The 19,652-nt window shown below is 36.8% G+C and overlaps 3 protein-coding genes across 4 annotated transcripts in view; 1 reads left to right on the top strand and 2 right to left on the bottom strand.

Moving 5' to 3' along the window:
• The window catches only part of LOC141757702 (DNA-binding protein RFX7-like), a 28,996-nt gene extending 26,372 nt beyond the window's left edge, over window positions 1–2,624 (bottom strand). Inside the window, exon 1 of the mRNA XM_074618416.1 lies at window positions 2,129–2,624. Within this exon, the coding sequence (XP_074474517.1) occupies window positions 2,129–2,271 (143 nt within the window). The 5' untranslated portion in view covers window positions 2,272–2,624. The remainder of the gene's footprint in view (window positions 1–2,128) is intronic.
• Window positions 2,625–6,586: 3,962 nt separating this feature from the next.
• tex9 (testis expressed 9) lies at window positions 6,587–12,845 on the top strand. Of its 2 annotated transcripts, none has more exons than XM_074618395.1 (12): window positions 6,587–6,714; window positions 8,288–8,421; window positions 8,782–8,845; window positions 8,935–9,011; window positions 9,255–9,306; window positions 9,458–9,540; window positions 9,677–9,840; window positions 10,777–10,868; window positions 11,009–11,182; window positions 11,269–11,403; window positions 12,485–12,619; window positions 12,708–12,845. In XM_074618395.1, exons 1-12 carry the CDS (start codon window positions 6,604–6,606, stop codon window positions 12,783–12,785), a joined length of 1,299 nt encoding a protein of 432 aa, XP_074474496.1. In that variant the 5' UTR covers window positions 6,587–6,603; the 3' UTR covers window positions 12,786–12,845. The 2 variants fall into 2 exon arrangements, with proteins under 2 accessions (XP_074474496.1, XP_074474505.1); XM_074618404.1 differs by lacking the exon at window positions 6,587–6,714 and adding an exon at window positions 6,877–6,906.
• mns1 (meiosis-specific nuclear structural 1) lies at window positions 11,938–18,777 on the bottom strand. The gene is made up of 10 exons (XM_074618381.1): window positions 18,585–18,777; window positions 18,291–18,500; window positions 16,625–16,752; window positions 16,368–16,470; window positions 15,771–16,000; window positions 14,835–15,051; window positions 14,631–14,738; window positions 13,739–13,996; window positions 13,285–13,410; window positions 11,938–13,200 (listed from the first exon to the last, which is right to left on the bottom strand). The coding sequence occupies exons 1-10, from the start codon at window positions 18,585–18,587 to the stop codon at window positions 13,090–13,092; spliced, it is 1,494 nt and encodes a 497-aa protein (XP_074474482.1). The 5' UTR covers window positions 18,588–18,777; the 3' UTR covers window positions 11,938–13,089.
• Window positions 18,778–19,652: the final 875 nt, after the last annotated feature.

Raw genomic sequence — 19,652 nt, 5'->3', positions numbered from 1 at the left:
AAAGCGTCCTTGGGTTTCTAAAAGGCGCTACATAAATCCAATTTATTATTATTATTTGTGTTATTACATGTACTGTTTGGGTAGTTATATAGCAATGCATCATCATATTTCATAAACTGAGCATATGTTTTATATGTAATCTGCAGAATAACTGGTGACTATAGCTGTCAAATAAAGGCAGGAGTAAAAAGTACAATATTTTCTGGCGAGGTGTAGCAGTAAAGAAGCTGTACAAGTACCTCAATATTGTACTGAACCTGAGCAAATGCACTTAAGTTTATTCCACCACTGTCCGTGTCAACACCTGACCCTAAAACATCAGTGTACTTATTGAGCCCAAGACGATCTTTATAGTTTAGTCTGTCAGCATTAACAACCAGGCCAAACACTAAGTACAATTACTCTAGTACTGTACTTAAGTAGCGTACGTGGTACTTGCACTTTACTTAGGTACTTTAATTTAATGCCAATAATACTTATAATTACTGCATTTCAGAAGAAAATAATGTTCTTACTCAATTACATTCATCTGACAGCTATAGATACTTTACAGATTCATATTTTACATACAAAACATATCATCTGTGAATAAAATATTAGATTTACTGATTAAACTATTTGACAGTATGAGAAAAGTTCAAATCATCTCCATCAGTAAAATAATCCAGTTTTTAGTTATAATATTCTGTGCAGTAATATGACGCTGATAGAAACCACTGTGCCATGCATAATAAAGAGTCATTTGACTTTTGATGACATTTTGTATGCAAGACTTGTAATGTGCTTGTAATGGATATATTTTGACTCTGTGGTACTGCTACTTTTTACAAAAACACAGTAATGGAATGTGACTCATGTACTTTACTGTATACTTGTTACTTTACTTACTTAAGTATTTCACTTTTCTGCCACTTAATAATTCCATCCCACTTTATTTCACAGGGAAATATTGTACTTTTTCTTACTTCACTATATTTATTCGACTACTTTGCAGATTCATATTTAACATATAAAACATATGATCAGCTTATAAAATATAATGCATTGTTGTAGATTAACAAAAGTATATAGCCTATATAAACCTGGCTCCACCTTGAGCAACTATACCAGTATGCTACTTACATATGAATGCATCAGTAATTCAGTAAACTAATATAATATATAATAATATACTCACAAAGGGGACCATTTTCTGCTGTTTACTTTTTATGCTGATAATAGTAGTGTGCTTGAACTTAACATTTGGCATGCAGGACTACTTGTAATTAAGTATTATATTGTGGTACTGTTACTTTTACAAAAACACAGTAATGGAATGTGACTCAAGTACTCTACTGTACTTTTTTACTTTACTTACTTCAGTATTTCACTTTTCTGCCACTTTATAATTCCATCCCACTTTATTTCAGAGGGAAATATTGTACTTTTTACTCCACTATATTTATTCGACTACTTTGCAGATTCATATTTCACATAGAAAACACAAGATCGGCTTATAAAATATGATGCATTGAAACAGTATATAGCTTATATAAACTTGGCTCCACCTTGAGCAACTATAACAGTATGCTACTTACATATGAATGCATCAATAAGTCAGTAAACTAATATAATAATATGCTCACAAAGGGCCAATTTTCTGCTCAATGAGTACTGTTTACTTTTTATGCTGATAATAGTAGTGTACTTTAACTTAACAGATTCATATTTCACATAGAAAACATATGATCAGCTTATAAAATATGATGCATTGTTGTAGATTAACAAAAGTATATAGCCTATATAAAGTTGGCTCCACCTTGAGCAACTATACCAGTATGCTACTTACATATGAATGCATCAGTAATTCAGTAAACTAATATAATATATAATAATATACTCACAAAGGGACAATTTTCTGTTCAATGAGTAGATTTTGCTGATAATAGTAGTGTACTTTAACTTTAACATTTGGCATGCAGGACTACTTGTAATGAAGTATTATATTGTGGTACTGCTACTTCCACCTCTGGTTACTGACTTTCTGACACAAGAGCAATGAAACAACTCAGTTTAAATGTGATATGTGTCTAAGTATTTCCCCTTCTAGCCTCAAAGTGATCCCAGCAGTGAGTGAACAGCTCCTCACCAGATGGAGTTCTTGATCCGGAGCTGCAGAGCGCTGGCCTCGGCACCCTGCAGCCCGGTGAGCAGGCCGACACCGGGCTGCAGGGTGCTCGCCCCGCGGTCCGCCTGCTGCTGCTGCTGCTGCTGGGGGTCCTCCTCGGCCATCACGGTGACGGCCACGGGACGAGTCTGGACCGGACTGGACTAGACAGGAGGCGTGGACGGGTGAGCTCGGGTTAAACAACATGGACCGCAGGTCGCTGCGATGCTAACGGGACAGCAGCAGCGCGCCCTGTTGTTGTTGTTGTTGTTGTTGCCTCCCAGTCCGTCTCCGACATCGCTCGCTTCAGGTCCCGACACCTGGTGGACTAAAGACGCTGCAGCTAAACTACCGAGTCGCTATCAGACGCGACGCGTGGTGCATGGATATAAATAAAGGTAGACGGAGAGCTGCAGAACAACCAGCTCGTCCTCCGGTGTGCTGAGCCACTCACGTTATGGGATGTCTCTGCATGTGCATGGTGAGTAGTAGCTGCTGGCTCACACATGCGCACTAAGACCCACAGCATTAAAAACAACATGTAAGCACCTTACTATGAATGTCCATTTAAATACGGATATTATTATTTTATATGAATGTCCATTTAAATACGGATATTAATATTTCTTATTATTCTTATTTTGTATTATTCTATTACATATATATATATATGTAAATGCACTATATGCACTATATGTATATTCATGGAAATTCATAATATATATATATGTAAATGCACTATATGCACTATATGTATATTCATGGAAATTCATAATATATATATATATATATATATATATATATATATATATATATATATATATGTTGCTAACCCCTGACCCAACAATAAAACAAACATAATTCTAAGAAGTTTATTATTTATTTATAAACAATAATAATAGTTATTATTATTATTATTATTATTATTATTATATATATATATGTAAATGCAATATATGTATATTCATGGAAATTCATAATATATATATATATATATATATATATATGTAAATGCACTATATGCACTATATGTATATTCATGGAAATTCATAATATATATATATATATATATATATATATATGTTGCTAACCCCTGACCCAACAATAAAACAAACATAATTCTAAGAAGTTTATTATTTATTTATAAACAATAATAATAGTTATTATTATTATTATTATTATTATTATTATTATTATTATATATATATATGTAAATGCAATATATGTATATTCATGGAAATTCATAATATATATATATATATATATATATATATATATATATATATATATGTTGCTAACCCCTGACCCAACAATAAAACAAACATAATTCTAAGAAGTTTATTATTTATTTATAAACAATAATAATAGTTATTATTATTATTATCACTATTATTATTATTATTATTATATAATGACTGTGCAATATCATTATCATTATTACTACTAAGGTGTAATTCATACTCTGCAATATTTTCAGGTGAAATTTCATTTCATACTCACTGTGCAATATAATTTTCCACTTGTGCAATTTTGTTAATAGTCTGTTAATTGTCAATACTGTATATACTGCTCCTATTTGTATACTTCCTTCTATTTAAATAGTTCATGTTTTGTTACACTTTGTTTAGCTCTTTTTTTACTGTGTTAGCTGATGCATCTTGTTTTTTGCACTATCCCCTTTGCTGCCGTACACTGCAAATTTCCCCACTGTGGGACTAATAAAGGAATATCTTATCTTATCTTATCTTATCTTATCTTATCTTATCTTATCTTATCTTATCTTATCTTATATTATTATTATTATTATTATTATTATTACTATATGCATTTGTATATGGATTAAAGCTATTCCACTGAATCGGTGCTTTTCTATCACCATGACATTACATGCATAAAAATGCATGAAAACAATCTGCATAATATAATAATTATAGTATCAAGCAAAGTGTCCTGCACTTTGTCCTAATTGCAGTTTGAAGATACATCATGTAAAACTTTAATTAAAACTACCTAGAACACTGGAAAAAAAATAGGCTTTTAACCTGTCCCCACTCTGGACAATACACTCCTTTGTGAAATATAATTATTAGAATCCTTCAGAAATTTTTTTTTTTTTGTATTATTGTGTGACTATTTCCAATTTAGACACAAATACATGTTCTCTGTGGAAATTCACAATATCTTAGTTAAAATACACACTTTAGTCGTGTCCCCAGGTTTTCACTCAGTCCCCTCTACAAATTTGGGACATAACACAAGTCACAATATCAACAGGAAGTAGCATCTCTTGAGTCTCCTGTCCTGAAAGCCATGGGAAGACTTAAAGCAAGTCCTCTCACTCCTTTTTCTTTATTTTTGACCATATTGTAAGTATGACTGAGAATGTCAATCTCAACGTTCAGTCCTGTTAACTAAATTATTTCTTAGATGTCATTATGTTTTTTGTTTTTTAAAGAGTTTTGGTAAACCACTTGGAGGTGTTAAGTGTTCTCATGCTATTAGCATTGATGTCATGGGGCTACATTTCATGTATTTGCTAATGTGCTAAAAACTCAGCCTTATTACTTTATGAACCATCTTCCATTTAGAAAAAAACATGTAGGCCTAAAAAATAAATAAAATAGCCTGAGATTGACCATTACACATTTTGAATAGCTAAACATGTGTGTTATTAGATGCAGTTACAAGTTACAACATACAAACGGCACCAATTTGGTGGAATGGCCCATTACCTGTTGACTGGATTACCAACAGGGCAATGCAGGCAACTGTCCGGGGGCCCGAGATACTTATAGGGTATGGTAAATGGACATGCATTTATTTAGCGCCTTTCCAGTCTTCCGACCACTTAAAGCACTTTACACTACATGTCAGCATTCACAAATTCACACACAAATTCATACACCAATGGCAGAGACCTTGTGACCTCAGAGGCTGCCATGCAAGATGCCAACCTGCCCATCAGGATCTAATCTAAATCACAGCAGTTTGGGATTAAGTGTCTTGCTCAAGGACACTGTGACATGTGACCGGAGGAGCTGGGGGTCAAACCACCGACCTTCCGATTGGAGGGCGACACGCTCTACTTCTGAGCCACAGCCGCCCAAAGGGCCCCCCATAACACCCCATCTTGACAGTTTGATGATGTTTTGTGGTAAATTGGGAAGAGGTGTATGGAAAGCAGCACGCAGTTTACTAATTTACTAGTAAGACTGTCAGCGTTACTAGTTGGGTCCAGAGGTCCACTAGTGCGTCAAAAAGCTGACTAGTTGGGACTTTGGTCCTACTAGTGTGGTGCACAGTCTCACTAGTAAGGCTTCTGTTGGAACTAGTTGAATAAAAGTGCCACTAGCTGCTGAAAAACAGTGACTAGTAAGAGTTTTTGTTCAACTAGTAAGACAAAAGACCAACTAGTGCGATCAAATGTCCAACTAGTGTTGACAAAGACCAAACTAGTGGAGGACACTGATGTCTGATATCAAGGATATGGAATAAATGCTCAAACGGCTTTCCATAGAGGTGCCCTTATTTGGTAATATGCACCACTAATGCACAATATCCACTGATATACAGGCTTTATTACCTGATGACTACCAGTGGTAAAAAGTAAAATGTTGCTTACAACTTAGTTTGTGACCCGGCAGTCAGTTGAGAAAATACCAAGCACCGCCCACCAGCCAGGGCACAGCCAATAGGAACGCTCAACAGGAACGCTCTCTCTCTGAAATGACCTGTGATTGGCCAAAGTCTTCCGTCACGAGCTAGATATTTTAAAGCCTGAAAACAGAGCCATGAGAAGCTGCAGAAGTGTAGTTTTCCCTCAGAACACTTGAATTACAATATGCTGAAAAGTTATTTTGGAATTCTTTCCCAATGATGCCAAAAACTTACTGCGTACTGAAGCTTTAAAGCTGAAGTAGGCGATATTGGAGCCTAACGGCATCTGAAAGATTTCACAGACCGGAGGAAAACAAGCAGTAAGAGCTGATCTGAGGTCTGCTGTCCAGCTGCAGTCTATGAGAGCCGGCTGTCAATCACTCGCAAACTCCGACCAAATGATCAAACTAGGCAGCGCTGATCAAATATGAATCAATATTATGTTACATTAATGCCTATTTCTCTCCTCGGATGTTTTCAGAATCATCTTGTAGTGCACGGTTTAGCTGTAAAATTAGAAAGTTTGTGACTCCGCTGCCATGTAAAATCCGTTGAAGGAACGCCAAGTTAGATTTTTTAAAGTCTGAAAACAGAGCCATGAGGAGGTGCAGGAGTCTAGTTTTCTCTCAGAACACTTGAATTACAATATGCTGAAAGGTTATTATGGAATTTTTGCCCAATGATGCCACAAATATACTGCCTAGTGCAGCTTTAAGTAACCTACTACTTTTGCTGACAGTTCGCCTTTAACTGTCCGTACAGGGCTACCGTACTGTGCGCGCAGTGAACAAGTAGTTGCTATGCAACCAGAAGTAGTTGCTATGCAACCAGAGCCGCGTCGTCTCCCTGTGACAATGGCTGAGAGAAGTTGTGATAAAAAGCTCCGTCCGGCTCAGTGCGTCGTCTCACAGGTTTGTATCGTCTTTGTTTCATGTTTATCTCTCAAAGGTGTTAACAGAGCTGGTTGTGTGCCACCTGCGAAGCTTTAAACCTAATTATCTGTTTCCAACAGGTGAAGTCGCTCACCTTAACAAACATCAACACGAGCTAACGTTAACTTCCGCTAACATCAGGCTGGACGACGCTCAATGAAAGACTCAACCGTTCAGTCTCTTCCTAAACACCGAAGACTAAACATGTGGTGTTATGAATAACTTATGAGAATGCTAAAGTGTGTGGGTGGTTGAGAAATAGCCTGGACACCAAACTAATCCCATGCAGTTGTGATTGTTTTCCCCACAAACATCTGTCACAAATTGCTTTAATTCTTATATTTTACCTTTGAATTGAAAATGCTTTTGTCTAGATGCATAGAAAATGCACAACCATAAATCCCATCCTTTAATCTTACTGGTAACCTATTGTTATATAGTATTATACAGTTTATCAGTAGACACACCATCAATCACTAAATCATGTCCCAATATAGATAGATAGATAGATAAATTGATGGATGGATGGATGGATGGATAGATAGACAGAGAGAGAGATAGATAGATAGATAGATAGATAGATAGATAGATAGATAGACACAGAGATAGACAGAGAGAGAGATAGATAGATAGTAACTTTATTGATCCCGAGGGAAATTCAAGTTTCCAGCATCACAGTTCCATAGTGCAAAACATGTTAGTAGAAAGGCAGTAAAAAAGTTTGTAGTGCAAAGTACAAAAAAATATACCAGATATAAAAATACAAGGAGATGAAAACTGTTAAAACTGAATATAGTGCAGAGTAACAGCTGTGATACACGACTATTAAAAAAGTGAATATAGTGCAGAAGAGACTGTTAAAAATTAATAAAGTGCAGAAGAGACTGTTAAAAGTGAGTATAGTGCAGGGTAACTCCAGTAGCTTAGTCTATGAAAGTGCGCTGTGTGCATCATTATCTGTCCTGCAGACCGTGCTCCTTTGCCCCCCCCCTCCCTACAGGTGTTGTACAGTTTGATGGCTCGGGGGACAAAAGATTTCCTGAGTCCGTCTGTGGTATCACTTGCTATTGAAGTACCATTTATACAGGGTTTATCTGCCTTTAAGTTAATCAGGATGTTCTGTGACCACTTACCTGAAAAGAGTGAGTGCAGGGTGAGAGGTTGTGTACAGCCTGACTGATACAATATTGATATTTGAGAGTTAAAATAACCTGATTATGAAATATTTGTATGTATATATGTGTTTTCTTATATAAACACATAACATAAACAAACATCCCTTAAATTATTTTTTTAAAGAATTGTGACCAATAGTTGTACTGAACAGGACATTTCATAGTTGAAAAATAAACTTGTCAGGGCTCCCCGGTGGACAAACTAAATGCCATTTCTGTGCTGCAGTTTCTTGTTACTTATCAGCCAACATCTACTGATATGTCTGCCAATTTATGGTGAAATGCAAATGTATTTATATTATAATCCAATCTCATAAAATGTGAAATTTCACCTCAGCGAATTAAAGTTACAAAGTCTGCTGCTTTGTCCTGTTTAGCCCAAGAAACGTCCGTCTTCTAGCAGTAAGGCTGAGAAGTCCAAGAGGGTTGAAGTAAGACCGCAGGCAAAATCTGCCTCTGGTCCAGCAAAGAAGCACACTGATGACCTTTTTGCTAAGGAAGAACAATACAAGTAAGACTGCCTGTTCCAATTGACAAGTATTTCTCTCAAGCGTTCAAGAAGCAGTGATCCACAAATTTAGAGAAACATTGAAGATTCTTTTATGCTGGTTGAACTCTATTTGACTCATTCAGCTTCAGTTGATTCCTTCATCAAACCTGGAAAGAAATTCCTCGTGTAAAACAATTAATAATCATAAGTAACATTTTAATACCACAGGTAAGAGAGTTAACATCTAAATTGTGTTTTCTCTCCATTAAGTGTGCCATAATGTACTAAATCATGATGTATATATTACTACAAACATGGTGGATGTATTTGTACATTAAACCAGCCATGTAGTATCATCATTCTCTATTTTATTTCCTTCAGACTCTTAAATGCAGAGCTGGAAGCCAAAACAGCAGATATAGTGAGACAGGCAGAACAACTTATGGTAAGTTATTATCAACATGTTCACATTTTTGGTGAGTAAAGACTTGCTTTAAAAAGGGAATCTGGCTCTTGGTGTTTGTCGTCTTTTAGAGAGAACAGAGTGAAGTTCTGTCCAAACCCTTATCAACACTCCTGCTCACAGACATTGAGGATGAAGACGAGTCAAGGTAAGAAATATTTGAGGAAGCTTGGGCATGCCATGTTGACTTTTTAGTGGTTCATTTTCTTGCAACTACTGCAAAGGTCTACATATAATCCAGTGAAACACTCCAGCCTCCATACAGGCCATTGTTAATTAAAGCAGTATGAGAGAAAGAACTTAATCAACAAAAATTATCCATTTCTTTCTTTCTTTATGTATAGATACCATCTATCTATATGCCACTATATATCTTTCTATTCACCTACAGGATAATAAAGCCTCAACAGTGCACTGTGCAGGAGCCCGGTGTCGGTGTGAAGGTATCAGTTCAGATTATAAAGTTAGGGTGTCTGTATTTTTGAAGACACTTTGCTCATCAGACACTAGTTTACAATCAACAGGTATATAGTTTGTTAATGCTGTAGGACTACATGAGATTATGCTGTTTCTATTTTCCATCTCTTTTCTTAGATGGTGAGCACATTAAGAGTCACATCAACATCACACAACATGAGCACTGTAAAACAAGGGAAAGAGCCTCACAGAAAAACAGCGTGAGTTTGATTGTAAATCAATTTAGAGCCATTTACTACCATTTATTTTTATAAGGAAATAACACTCTGTAGGTCAAACATTTATGCATTCCTCATATGGCCGCTAAAAGTTTTCCCAATGTTCGCTTGATTTCAGAACCCCAAAGTTGGCTCATGTGGATGATGTAGCCGCTGTAGGAGACTCAGCTGATGGTTTCCTGGCAAAGACGATACGTAGCATGGAGGAGAAGATGAACGACACCGTGATTCATGAAAATGTTGTGGAGGATGTGGCTGACGCTGATGACAATGTAGGATCAGGTAATGTTTAGGTCACTAGTTTTATTAATTAATAGTGATGACTATTTTCCCCAAATATTTCAGCCCGTTCTCATTCCCAGGGTGTCAAATACCGATGCTTTGTCACAGTATTCAATAACGATGCACAAGGCCCTTTAGTATCAGTACGACATGCAATGGGCTTCCGGTTAACTACAATGTAAACCCATCCGCGTCAATATTGAACGCTCAGGGAAAGTGTTGTGGGTGACGTAATTTAAAGAGCTAAAGAGACAGACCGGGCTGGCGTGCGTTTCGTTACAATCAGCTGTTCGTTCGTGTCCCGTGTTCACAATGTTCAGTGACATTTTTCACTTTACGAATGTAGTAGTTTTAAAATCAAACATGTTGTTTTTTCTTAAACCTTACTATAGTGGTTTTATTGCCTGAACCTAAGTAAGCACGTGTTTACTGAGACCAAAAAGTGACGCCCAGGGGTCTGACAAAGCGTCAGTATAGGAAAGAATTGGGATGATAATGCGTTGAATATTTATTTAAAGATGTAATTTTGTCTTCGAATTAACAAAAAAAATTCCACCACAGGTTTCAACCAGACATTTCTTTCACTGTCATTCAATCTGTGTGCTCTTTTTTCAAATACTTACGATATGCGAGTTCTGAATGTATTTTACAACAATAAATACTACATTCATATTATTTGTTACATTTTCTAACAAAGATGACCTGTGTGTTGGGGTTAATGTGGGGTCTGAAAGTTACTAAGAAATTATTTTCCGTGAGGATATCTTGCCACTTAAGAATCCTAAATGAAATCTAAATTGAAGCTTTAACATTAAATAATACAGTTTGTAAGTCAGAGCTCGAGATTTGTTTGAAATTTTTTTGGGGGGGAGAAGTGAAAGTCTATTTTCATGGGCTTCTAAGTCTGATTGTGTTGCTCTGTTGTGTTTCATTAAGCTGTTTCGGATGCTCAAATACGAGTTCTGAAGGCAAAACTACGGATCATGCAAGAGGAGCTGGATCAACTCTCATGTGAATATTATAAGAAGGTAATGAACTGAACAGTGATTCAACTAGAACATCTATTCGACCAGCAGAGGGAGACAGAGCTCCAGCTGAATGGCCGGGAACCATCCAGTGACTTTAAACTCATTGTTTCACAGATAAAACGGTGTTTCTGTTGTTGCAGGACGATGAAAACGCCAAACTTGGTGCAAAAATTAAGGAGCTGGAGGATGATCGAGCCAGACTGCAGAAAACAACAAACATCCAGCAGACGCAGATCGAGAAGCACAGAGCGTTAGCAGGGGAGTCTGACAAGAAATGTGATGGTCTTCAACTGCAAGTGTCTGCTTTAAACAAGGTTTGTAAAACATCAATTCTGACAATGCGACACCATCTATCCATTACTTGTGTGTGTGATCTCTTCCTATGCTGTGCTCTGTGCAGGAAATAGAAAATCTGAATAGATCCCACAAACAAGCAGCGGCCGTCCACGGCACCGTGGAGGTTCGTCTGAACAGAGCGTTGGAGGAGGTCGAGAGGTCAAAGACTCAACTCAACAAGATGAAACAGATGAACAAGGTGCTGATTAACACATTATCTAATTATTCTAATGTGATTTTTATTTATTACAAGTTACAGATTTTCATGTGTAGAAGTGAAGCTAACTATTCTTTCTAAACTAGGGTTTATTTACAGATACTCATGTTCATCTTTTTGTATATTTTGTTTTAAACAATACTTTTAGAAAGATCAATGATTTGTTGTTTCATCTTAATGGGAATCTCTAAATTGAGCCTCACCAGCATTTTTTTTGTTGATTTTATTCTTTGCTACTTTTCCTTTCTATCAAAAATGTACAAAATATTTCATCAACAGGAGGTGCTTAACTTCACTTCAGTCTTTAGTAGAGACAGGGGACCCACATGTTCCTTTTAACATGGTTCATAGTTTGCGTTTGTTGTTACTTAATACATTTTAAATGTACTAAATACTATTTAAAGAGCAGACTTTAATTGCAGGAATAACCTAAATTTATACATAGAGTAATACAAACATAAATGAAACACATAATGTTTAAAACATACTAAAAAGAACATATTTATAACAACCACAAATAATTTAATCTTTATTTGAATATAACCAATCTATTCCATTTGTAGAGGGCATACAGTAGCAGCAAAATGTGGTACAGGGTTCATTTAATATAGTTTTAAAACCATGTAATTATGAGTGTCTATTGTACAAGTGAAGTAAGGTAATTAATAAAGGTAGCTAACAGAAAAAAAGAGAATGCATCCGATTAGTAGATAAAAGTGATACTGAAAAGAGGGAGCCCCGTAACTTCACACAGTGATTAACTGCAGAGTCCACTGACTGTCCTAAACAATAGAACTGACTCATGCAGAGATATCAGGAGTCTTTCATGTATAGCAGCTGAATGTTAAGCTGCACAGTGGGCTGGAAAATATCTGTAACGTGGAATATAATATTTGAAGATGGAAAGAGGAAAATTCATTTAGCTCCTTTTTTTAAACATTTACATAAATCACCTGCTTCAACTGAATTTCAACATGTTGTTTTAATTGTTTGCAAATGAGACACAAATGTTAGGATCTGCCTAACTCTACTAATTTCAGTCTTTTAAATGATTTTAAATAAGGACAAGATAAGCGAGGAACATCAGAGTAAAGAAAATCTACTCGCTGAAAACAAAATGCTAAAAAAGCAGAAAGCAGAGCTCATCGTAGGATTCAAGAAACAGCTCAAGCTGATTGACATTCTCAAAAGACAAAAGGTACGTGTCTCTATCTCACACACCCTGTTAATACACACCCTGTTCATAGTTTAATCAAAATATTAACTGACTCTTTTTTTGTGTGCAGATGCATTTTGAAGCTGCGAAGCTGCTGTCGTTCACAGAAGACGAGTTCATGAAAGCTCTGGACTGGGGGAAGTCGTAAACACTGAGAGGTTCAGATATATAGAAGACTTTGAGTTCAGAGTGAATTCAGATTTAGGGATTGTTTCCTAATTATTGCCACATTTAGGCACCGGACAACCTCAGATCTTTTCTGGAAATATTAAGATACTGTCAGCAGCACAGTCCTAATAAAAACATGTCACTAAATCATTTTGTTGATACTGAATGCTGAACAAGTGCCTCCATGAATGCTGAGAAATGAAAGAACATTGTGGTCACTTAAAAAAAAATGCTATTTAATTCACAGTAACCTTAAACTGCCATCTAGTGGCGTAGTATGAAATCTACTCATCTTCTTCCCAGCCGTCCCCAGAGAAGACATCTGCCTGGCGTGCTTTAAAGTTTTTTCTGAAGTCTTCGTCAAAGTGCTCCAGGTCATCTTCACGGAGCAAGCCCTGAAAATGGATACACTCATGTTTTGTCTACGGGTAGATGTGAACCTGTGTAACATTATTTATGATTCATACACTGTATCATACCTTTGGTAGGTATCCCAGGAGTTTAGTTGCGTGGCGTTTAAGTAATCGCTGCCTCTCCTCTTCGATGATCTGCCGACGCTGCGCCTCCCTCTCCTGCTCCATCGCTCTTTCTTTGGCCTCCAGTTCCTTGAAGAGAGAGATCAATGTTATTATCAGAGCATGTCATTCAAAAGATGGTACACTACAGCTTGTGTTTTGTTTCACTTATGTTACTCGAATAAATGTTTTAATCTCTGTGGTGGAATTTCTTAGCATTCAGCTACTACAAGTTGGGATGTGTGTCATGTTTACATCTTAAGACTGCAAGTTTTAAACCTCAAATATCATCATGATAATACTTGGTTGCTGCTATCTGTTGCCTCCCATGGTGTAATACTACTCTGACAGTAAAACTACACCAGCACCACCTTATTCTTGATGTGAGTATGCACACAGAGAGCGTGGTGGTTCGTACCAAGTCGGCCTCACGCTGCCGTCTTCTGTACTCTATCAGTTTCTCCACTTCCCGTTTGTGCTCGAGTTGCTTCATGCGTCGTTTCTGGGCGTTCATCTGCTCCAACCTATCGTCCTCTGCGAACTTGGCCATCATCATTTTGCTGAAGGTCTCCTCTTCCTCTTTCTCTGCCTGCCTCCGCATCTGTTTGAAGGCCATCTGCTGCTGGCAGGTCTGCTGCAACATCAGCCTCTGTCGGATTTTATTCTCCATCTCTTGCTGTTAGAGGAAAGTTTAAAAAAACAAACATTAACTGTGCATTCCAATACACGTAGTACCATAATATTTAGTATGCCAGAAAAAGAATTTAGTATGTCCCAATACATAGTATGTCAAATGCAATAGGCCAAAAATACCAGGATGTCCTGTTGCATCTGGTCACATTTTGCAGTATGCAAACCAGCATGCACAGCAGATATGTGAGCAAGAGGGTTAAAGTTCACAATGTTATGATGAAGTAGTATGTCCCAATTATATGCATACTGCATGCAACAGTACATACTTTGTAAGGGCAGCTGCAGTATGTACTAAAAGTAAAAAGAAAAAGTATGCAATTTGTAAGGCACCCTAGGATCACTCAGGTGCGTTTATAAATTCTATCCCCAGAGCACACAAGACTCTGTGTATGTTTCTTGTCTCATAAAGGTCATTTTTCATTTTTTTCTGATATTTTATAGACCAAACGATTAATAGAAAAAGAGATTTGACAAATAAATCGACAACTACTATCTGTATCCATTACTTGCACCCCTAATATCCAATATATATGTCATACTTCATCTCAACTGTCAAATTTATTATAGTCAGAATTGCCGAGAATGGATGTATAAAAAGTGAAAGCAATAATACTCACAATCTCCTTCTGCCTGTTAGCCTCTTCTTGTTCTTCTAGATAAAGTTCTTCCCGGACTTGCTCCATCTCTTCACGCTGCTGCCTCTCCTCTGCAATCTTCTCAGACAGCTAGAGGAGAACAGAGACGAGTGATTTTTGGTGGCACGTGTCATTGAATGAAAAGATAAATGTATTAGCATTTAAAAAAGTTAAAGTTGTCTCAACTATTTTATGAAGATGCTCCTTTGCTTCTTCTCTCTCTCTGAGCTTAGCCAGTCTGTTCTCCTCCATGTAGTTCTGCTGGCTCGCAAACTCCATGATGCGTTTGTTCTCGGCCTCCGTCTTCTCTTGCTCCATGCGTCTCCACTCGGCCTGCTGCTTCTTGAACTCCTCAATGTGCTGCTGAGTTGCTCTGACCTTCTCCAGTTTTAGCTGCCTCTCCCTTAAAGGAAACAGCATTATTTTTCAATAAATCCATCACATTACCACAGTCTTAACATTTTCTCTGGAAGGGAACGGATACTAGTAGGCACTTTATTGAAATGCATACTCTAAAATATGTACAGTATTTAGTTGCAGGGATAGATTCAGAGATTGAATTTGTAAGTCACTTGAAATTTGAATTGAATGCAATGGTAATTTCGCTAAGTTCCATGGATATAAGGGCTGCAACTAATGATTTTTTCATTGTCGATTAATCTGTCGATTATTTTCTCGATAATTCGATTAGTTGTTTGGTCTATAAAATGTCATAAAATGGGGAAAAGTGACGATCAGTGTTTCGCAAACCCCAAGCTAACGTCCTCAAATGTCTTGTTTTGTCCACAACTCAAATATATTCAGTTTACTGTCATAGAGGAGTAAAGAAACCAGAAAATATTCACATTTAAGAAGTTGGAATCAGAGAAATTTTACTTTTTTCTTGAAAAATTACTCAAACCGATTAATCAATTATCAAAATAGTTGGTGATTAATTTAATAGTTGACAACTAATCAATTAACTGTTGAAGCTCTGATGGATATTACATGATTTGACCCAAAAAAATCTACTTCAACAGCCCAGTATAAGCATGCCCGACACTAATATCCTATCCCTTGGCTGCTGTGTACTTGTGTGCATTGTGCATTCCTGTTAAAGCCTGTAAGAATTGAAGGACTCACATCTGATCCTCCTCGTAAATCTTCCTGATGATCTCGTCAACCATGAGCTTCTCTTTGAGGAACTCCTCGTACGCCTCTTGTTTCCTGCGCTCCTTCTCCTCGAGCTGCTGCTCCAGCTCCCTCTGGTACTGCGCCAGCTCCTCGTGGCGTTTCTGCTCCAGCTTCTGCTTCTCAGCGGCTGCTCGCTCGCGTTCGCTGTTCAACTTGCGAGCCAAGTCTGCCTCCTCACGCTGATGTCAAAGAAAAGACAAACACGGTATATATAGCTTGTATGAATTATTCTGTATTTAGAATTTTGTAAAGTTAACAGCTCCTTATTAGGAGGAATAAAAATCAGTTTTATTCCTAAAAGTACTTTGATAAATATGAGCCCTGATGCATAAAACTAATCAAACCTTTTCTCAGCAAACTGTATTTAATGAATAGTCCCTTACAGCATTTTCTTTATTTAATAACACCGGATCTCTGCCTGGTGGCTATTATGCAAAGAAACGCATCTGGAGTTATTTAAAGTACAAGATTTTGAACAGGATCCATCTTTTACAACCAGCAGTTCAGATTTGTTGTTTTTGGTAAATTACTGAAATCAATGCTCACCATTGTCGCAAACCTCATAGCTTCATGCTCAGCAATCTGTGCAGCTCTTTCCTTATTCAGATATGCATACTTCAGCTTTGACTCCAGCTCTCGAAGCTCCAGGCTGAAAAAGTATTTAGATAGACTTTTAAAGAATTAGCATAAATAATGACGAGACCAAAGCAGAGAAAGATGACACAAAAGCAATAAGTGTTGCATTTCTATATTGACCCAGAATAATATACAGTAAGTCCAGGTGATGAAGTCAGTGTGCGTACCTGTTCTCTTTAATATGCTGCCTCATTTTCTCATCTCTCTGCGTCTCAGCGTTGATGCGGGCCAGTTCTTTAGCCATCCTCTCCTCTTGTTCAAATAGCTTTTCTCTGTTTATTCTCTCCTCCTCTGCCTGCAAGTCAACTTTAATTAGGATTATCTTCATCTGAGTTCAGTTACAGTTAATACCTTGATGATACGACGTAGTGTTGTGTAAATAAAGCAATGCTTTTCTTTTGGGTCTCAAGCCGGCTCTGATTTTTTTTACCTGTTTTAATGGTAATTACCAATAAAACAGAAATTAACCAGCTATTTATAAATGTATACTATTGTTCATTCAAACATCTTTCTGACAATTCCTCCATGTTACCAAATCACAAAATGAGGTTGCTTTAAAAAAGAAAAAATCTTGAACATTTTCTCTTGTTTCAAACATCTCAATCAGCAGCCACATTTGAGATTTTTTTCAACAGAAATGTCAGGACAGTTCAGTCTGATTATCAGACAACAAAGTTCTAATCTACAGTAAAAGAAACATTCATTGTCACCAGTGAATATTTTAGCACTAATTAAGTTCAGTACAAAGTGATGACAATGTTCTGGAATAATAACTTAACCTTAAAATAAGTGCAAGGAAGTCTACTTAATTTTTTTTTAATTTAATTTAAATGTATTATAATTTTAATTAAAAAAATTTTTTATATTAATTTAATTTCCTGTTAAATAATATTTGTATTTAATTTTGTCATCACACTACAGTAGAAGATTCAAATAAATCCTGGTACCATTTCCACTACTACATAATTTAATTGCACCACAATTATTTAGTACAGTACAGTACATAATTGTGTGTGTGTTTCTGTATTTATATGTTTTTCTTTAAAGGTACTATTACTGACTATTACTGACTACTACTACTGTTTACTACTATTACTGACTTACTATTACTTTACCAAGATCCAAAACCAAATCAGTTCAAAGTACAGCAATATACAGAGCAATGCAAGAATGGAATTCACTCCCAAATCACATTACACAACAAAATACTATATATGAGCATTACTTAAGAAGAAACTCTAGTAATTAATAAGTATTCTTTGGTGTGTAAGGGTATTAAGGGCATTCCATGTTAAATGATGATATTTATCCATTAGATCATGATAGATTCAGTCGTAGCCGCTCTATTTTCTTTGTGTTTTTGTTATTTAAACTGTGTCACTTGTTATTGTTTTATTTACAGTTGACGTGTATCACGATGTGTTATGTTAGTGTATGTTGACGAGTGTGAATGTGTATTTTTGTATTGTCACCATGTAAACTATATGTACCCCAGGAAGAATAGCTGCTGCTATGCAAAAGCTAATGGGGATCTAAATAAACAAACAAACAAACTGAAGTGTTTTTATTAAATACATTTTTGTTTATATTTTTACATTGGTTTATATTGTCTTATCTATACAATTTATATGTGTGTAGCATGTGAGCAACTAAATGTCATTGTGCAACCCTGTACAGTATAATGACAACAAAGCTAAAATCCTTAAACCTTAAAACATGATGGTCACAGCCAGGTGTGCATGTAGATGGGAGTGTCTGCTGGAGGTGATAATAACCTTATTTAACAACACATAGTTGAGAGTGTCACCATGACCTGTACAGCATGAAGCCTACCTTCATCAGAGCGCTCTCCATCTGCATGTCCCTGAGCTCCTGCTGCACCTGTCTCTGGTACCTCCTCCTCTCACAGCTCTCCTCGTCCTTCAGACCGGCCTGTTGCTGCCTCTCTCGGTCCACCCGCCGGGCCTCCTGCTGCCGGTACTGCTCCTGGTCCTGCCGCTGAGACCTCATCCTCTGCTGCTGGCTGTGAGGCAAGTGACGGTTCTGTGGAAGACACAAGACACAGCGTGCTAACTCAGCTGCTCTGTCTGTAGCAGTCAAGCTAATGTTAACTCTACGATTATTTACCATGTTTGCGGGGCTTTCCGTCGATTCCCCTCTTCTCGACTTGACTCTCTAAGTCGTAAACAACTTTGGATTGATTAACTTGACATTGGTTGAGATGCACGGTCGTGTTGAGCTATTAGTTATCCGTTGTTAACCTCAGGTGTCGGTGGGTTTCCTCGGTTGTTGGCGTTTCGTTGTCATGGGAACGCCGCGTCTCCATGGTCTCCACACGCTCAGCCAATAAGAATGAGCGCTGACGATGACGTCAGGTCCGGGAAAATCAAAACGAGTCCCCTTCAAGTCACATTTGTAAGATAAGATATGATAAGATAAGATAAGATAAGATAAGATAAGATAAGATAAGATAAGATAAGATATTCCTTTATTAGTCCCGCAGTGGGGAAATTTGCAGTGACATTTTAGAGGGGACTGAGTGAAAACCTGGGGACACAACTAAAATGTGTATTTTAACTAAGATATTGTGAATTTCCAAAGAGAAAATGTATTTGTGTCTAAATTGGAAATAGAGTCACACAATAAAATAAAACAAAAAATAATTCTGAAGGATTTTAATAATTATATTTCATGGTGGAGTGTATTGTCCAGAGTGGGGATAGGCTAAAATCCTTCTTTTTTCCCCAGTGTTCTAGGTAGTTTTAATTAAAGTTTTACATGATGTATCTTCAAACTGCAATTAGGACAAAGTGCAGGACACTTTGCTTGATAATATAATTATTATATTATGCAGATTGTTTTCATGCATTTTTATGCATGTAATGTCATGGTGATAGAAAAGCACTGATTCAGTGGAATGGCTCTAATCCATATACAAATGCATATAGTAATACTAATAATAATACTAAGATAAGATAAGATACGATAAGATAAGATATTCCTTTATTAGTCCCACAGTGGGGACATTTGCAGTGTACAGCAGCAAAGGGGATAGTGCAAAAAACAAGATGCATCAGCTAACACAGTAAAAAAGAGCTAAACAAAATGTAATAAAATATGAACCATTTAAATAGAAGTAAGTATAAAAATAGGAGCAGTATATACAGTATTGACAATAAACAGACTATTAACAAA

The sequence above is a fragment of the Sebastes fasciatus genome, chromosome 2 (assembly GCF_043250625.1).
Source record: "Sebastes fasciatus isolate fSebFas1 chromosome 2, fSebFas1.pri, whole genome shotgun sequence".
In the NCBI taxonomy this organism is placed as follows: Eukaryota; Metazoa; Chordata; class Actinopteri; order Perciformes; family Sebastidae; genus Sebastes; species Sebastes fasciatus.
This window is presented reverse-complemented; position numbering and strand designations above follow the sequence as displayed.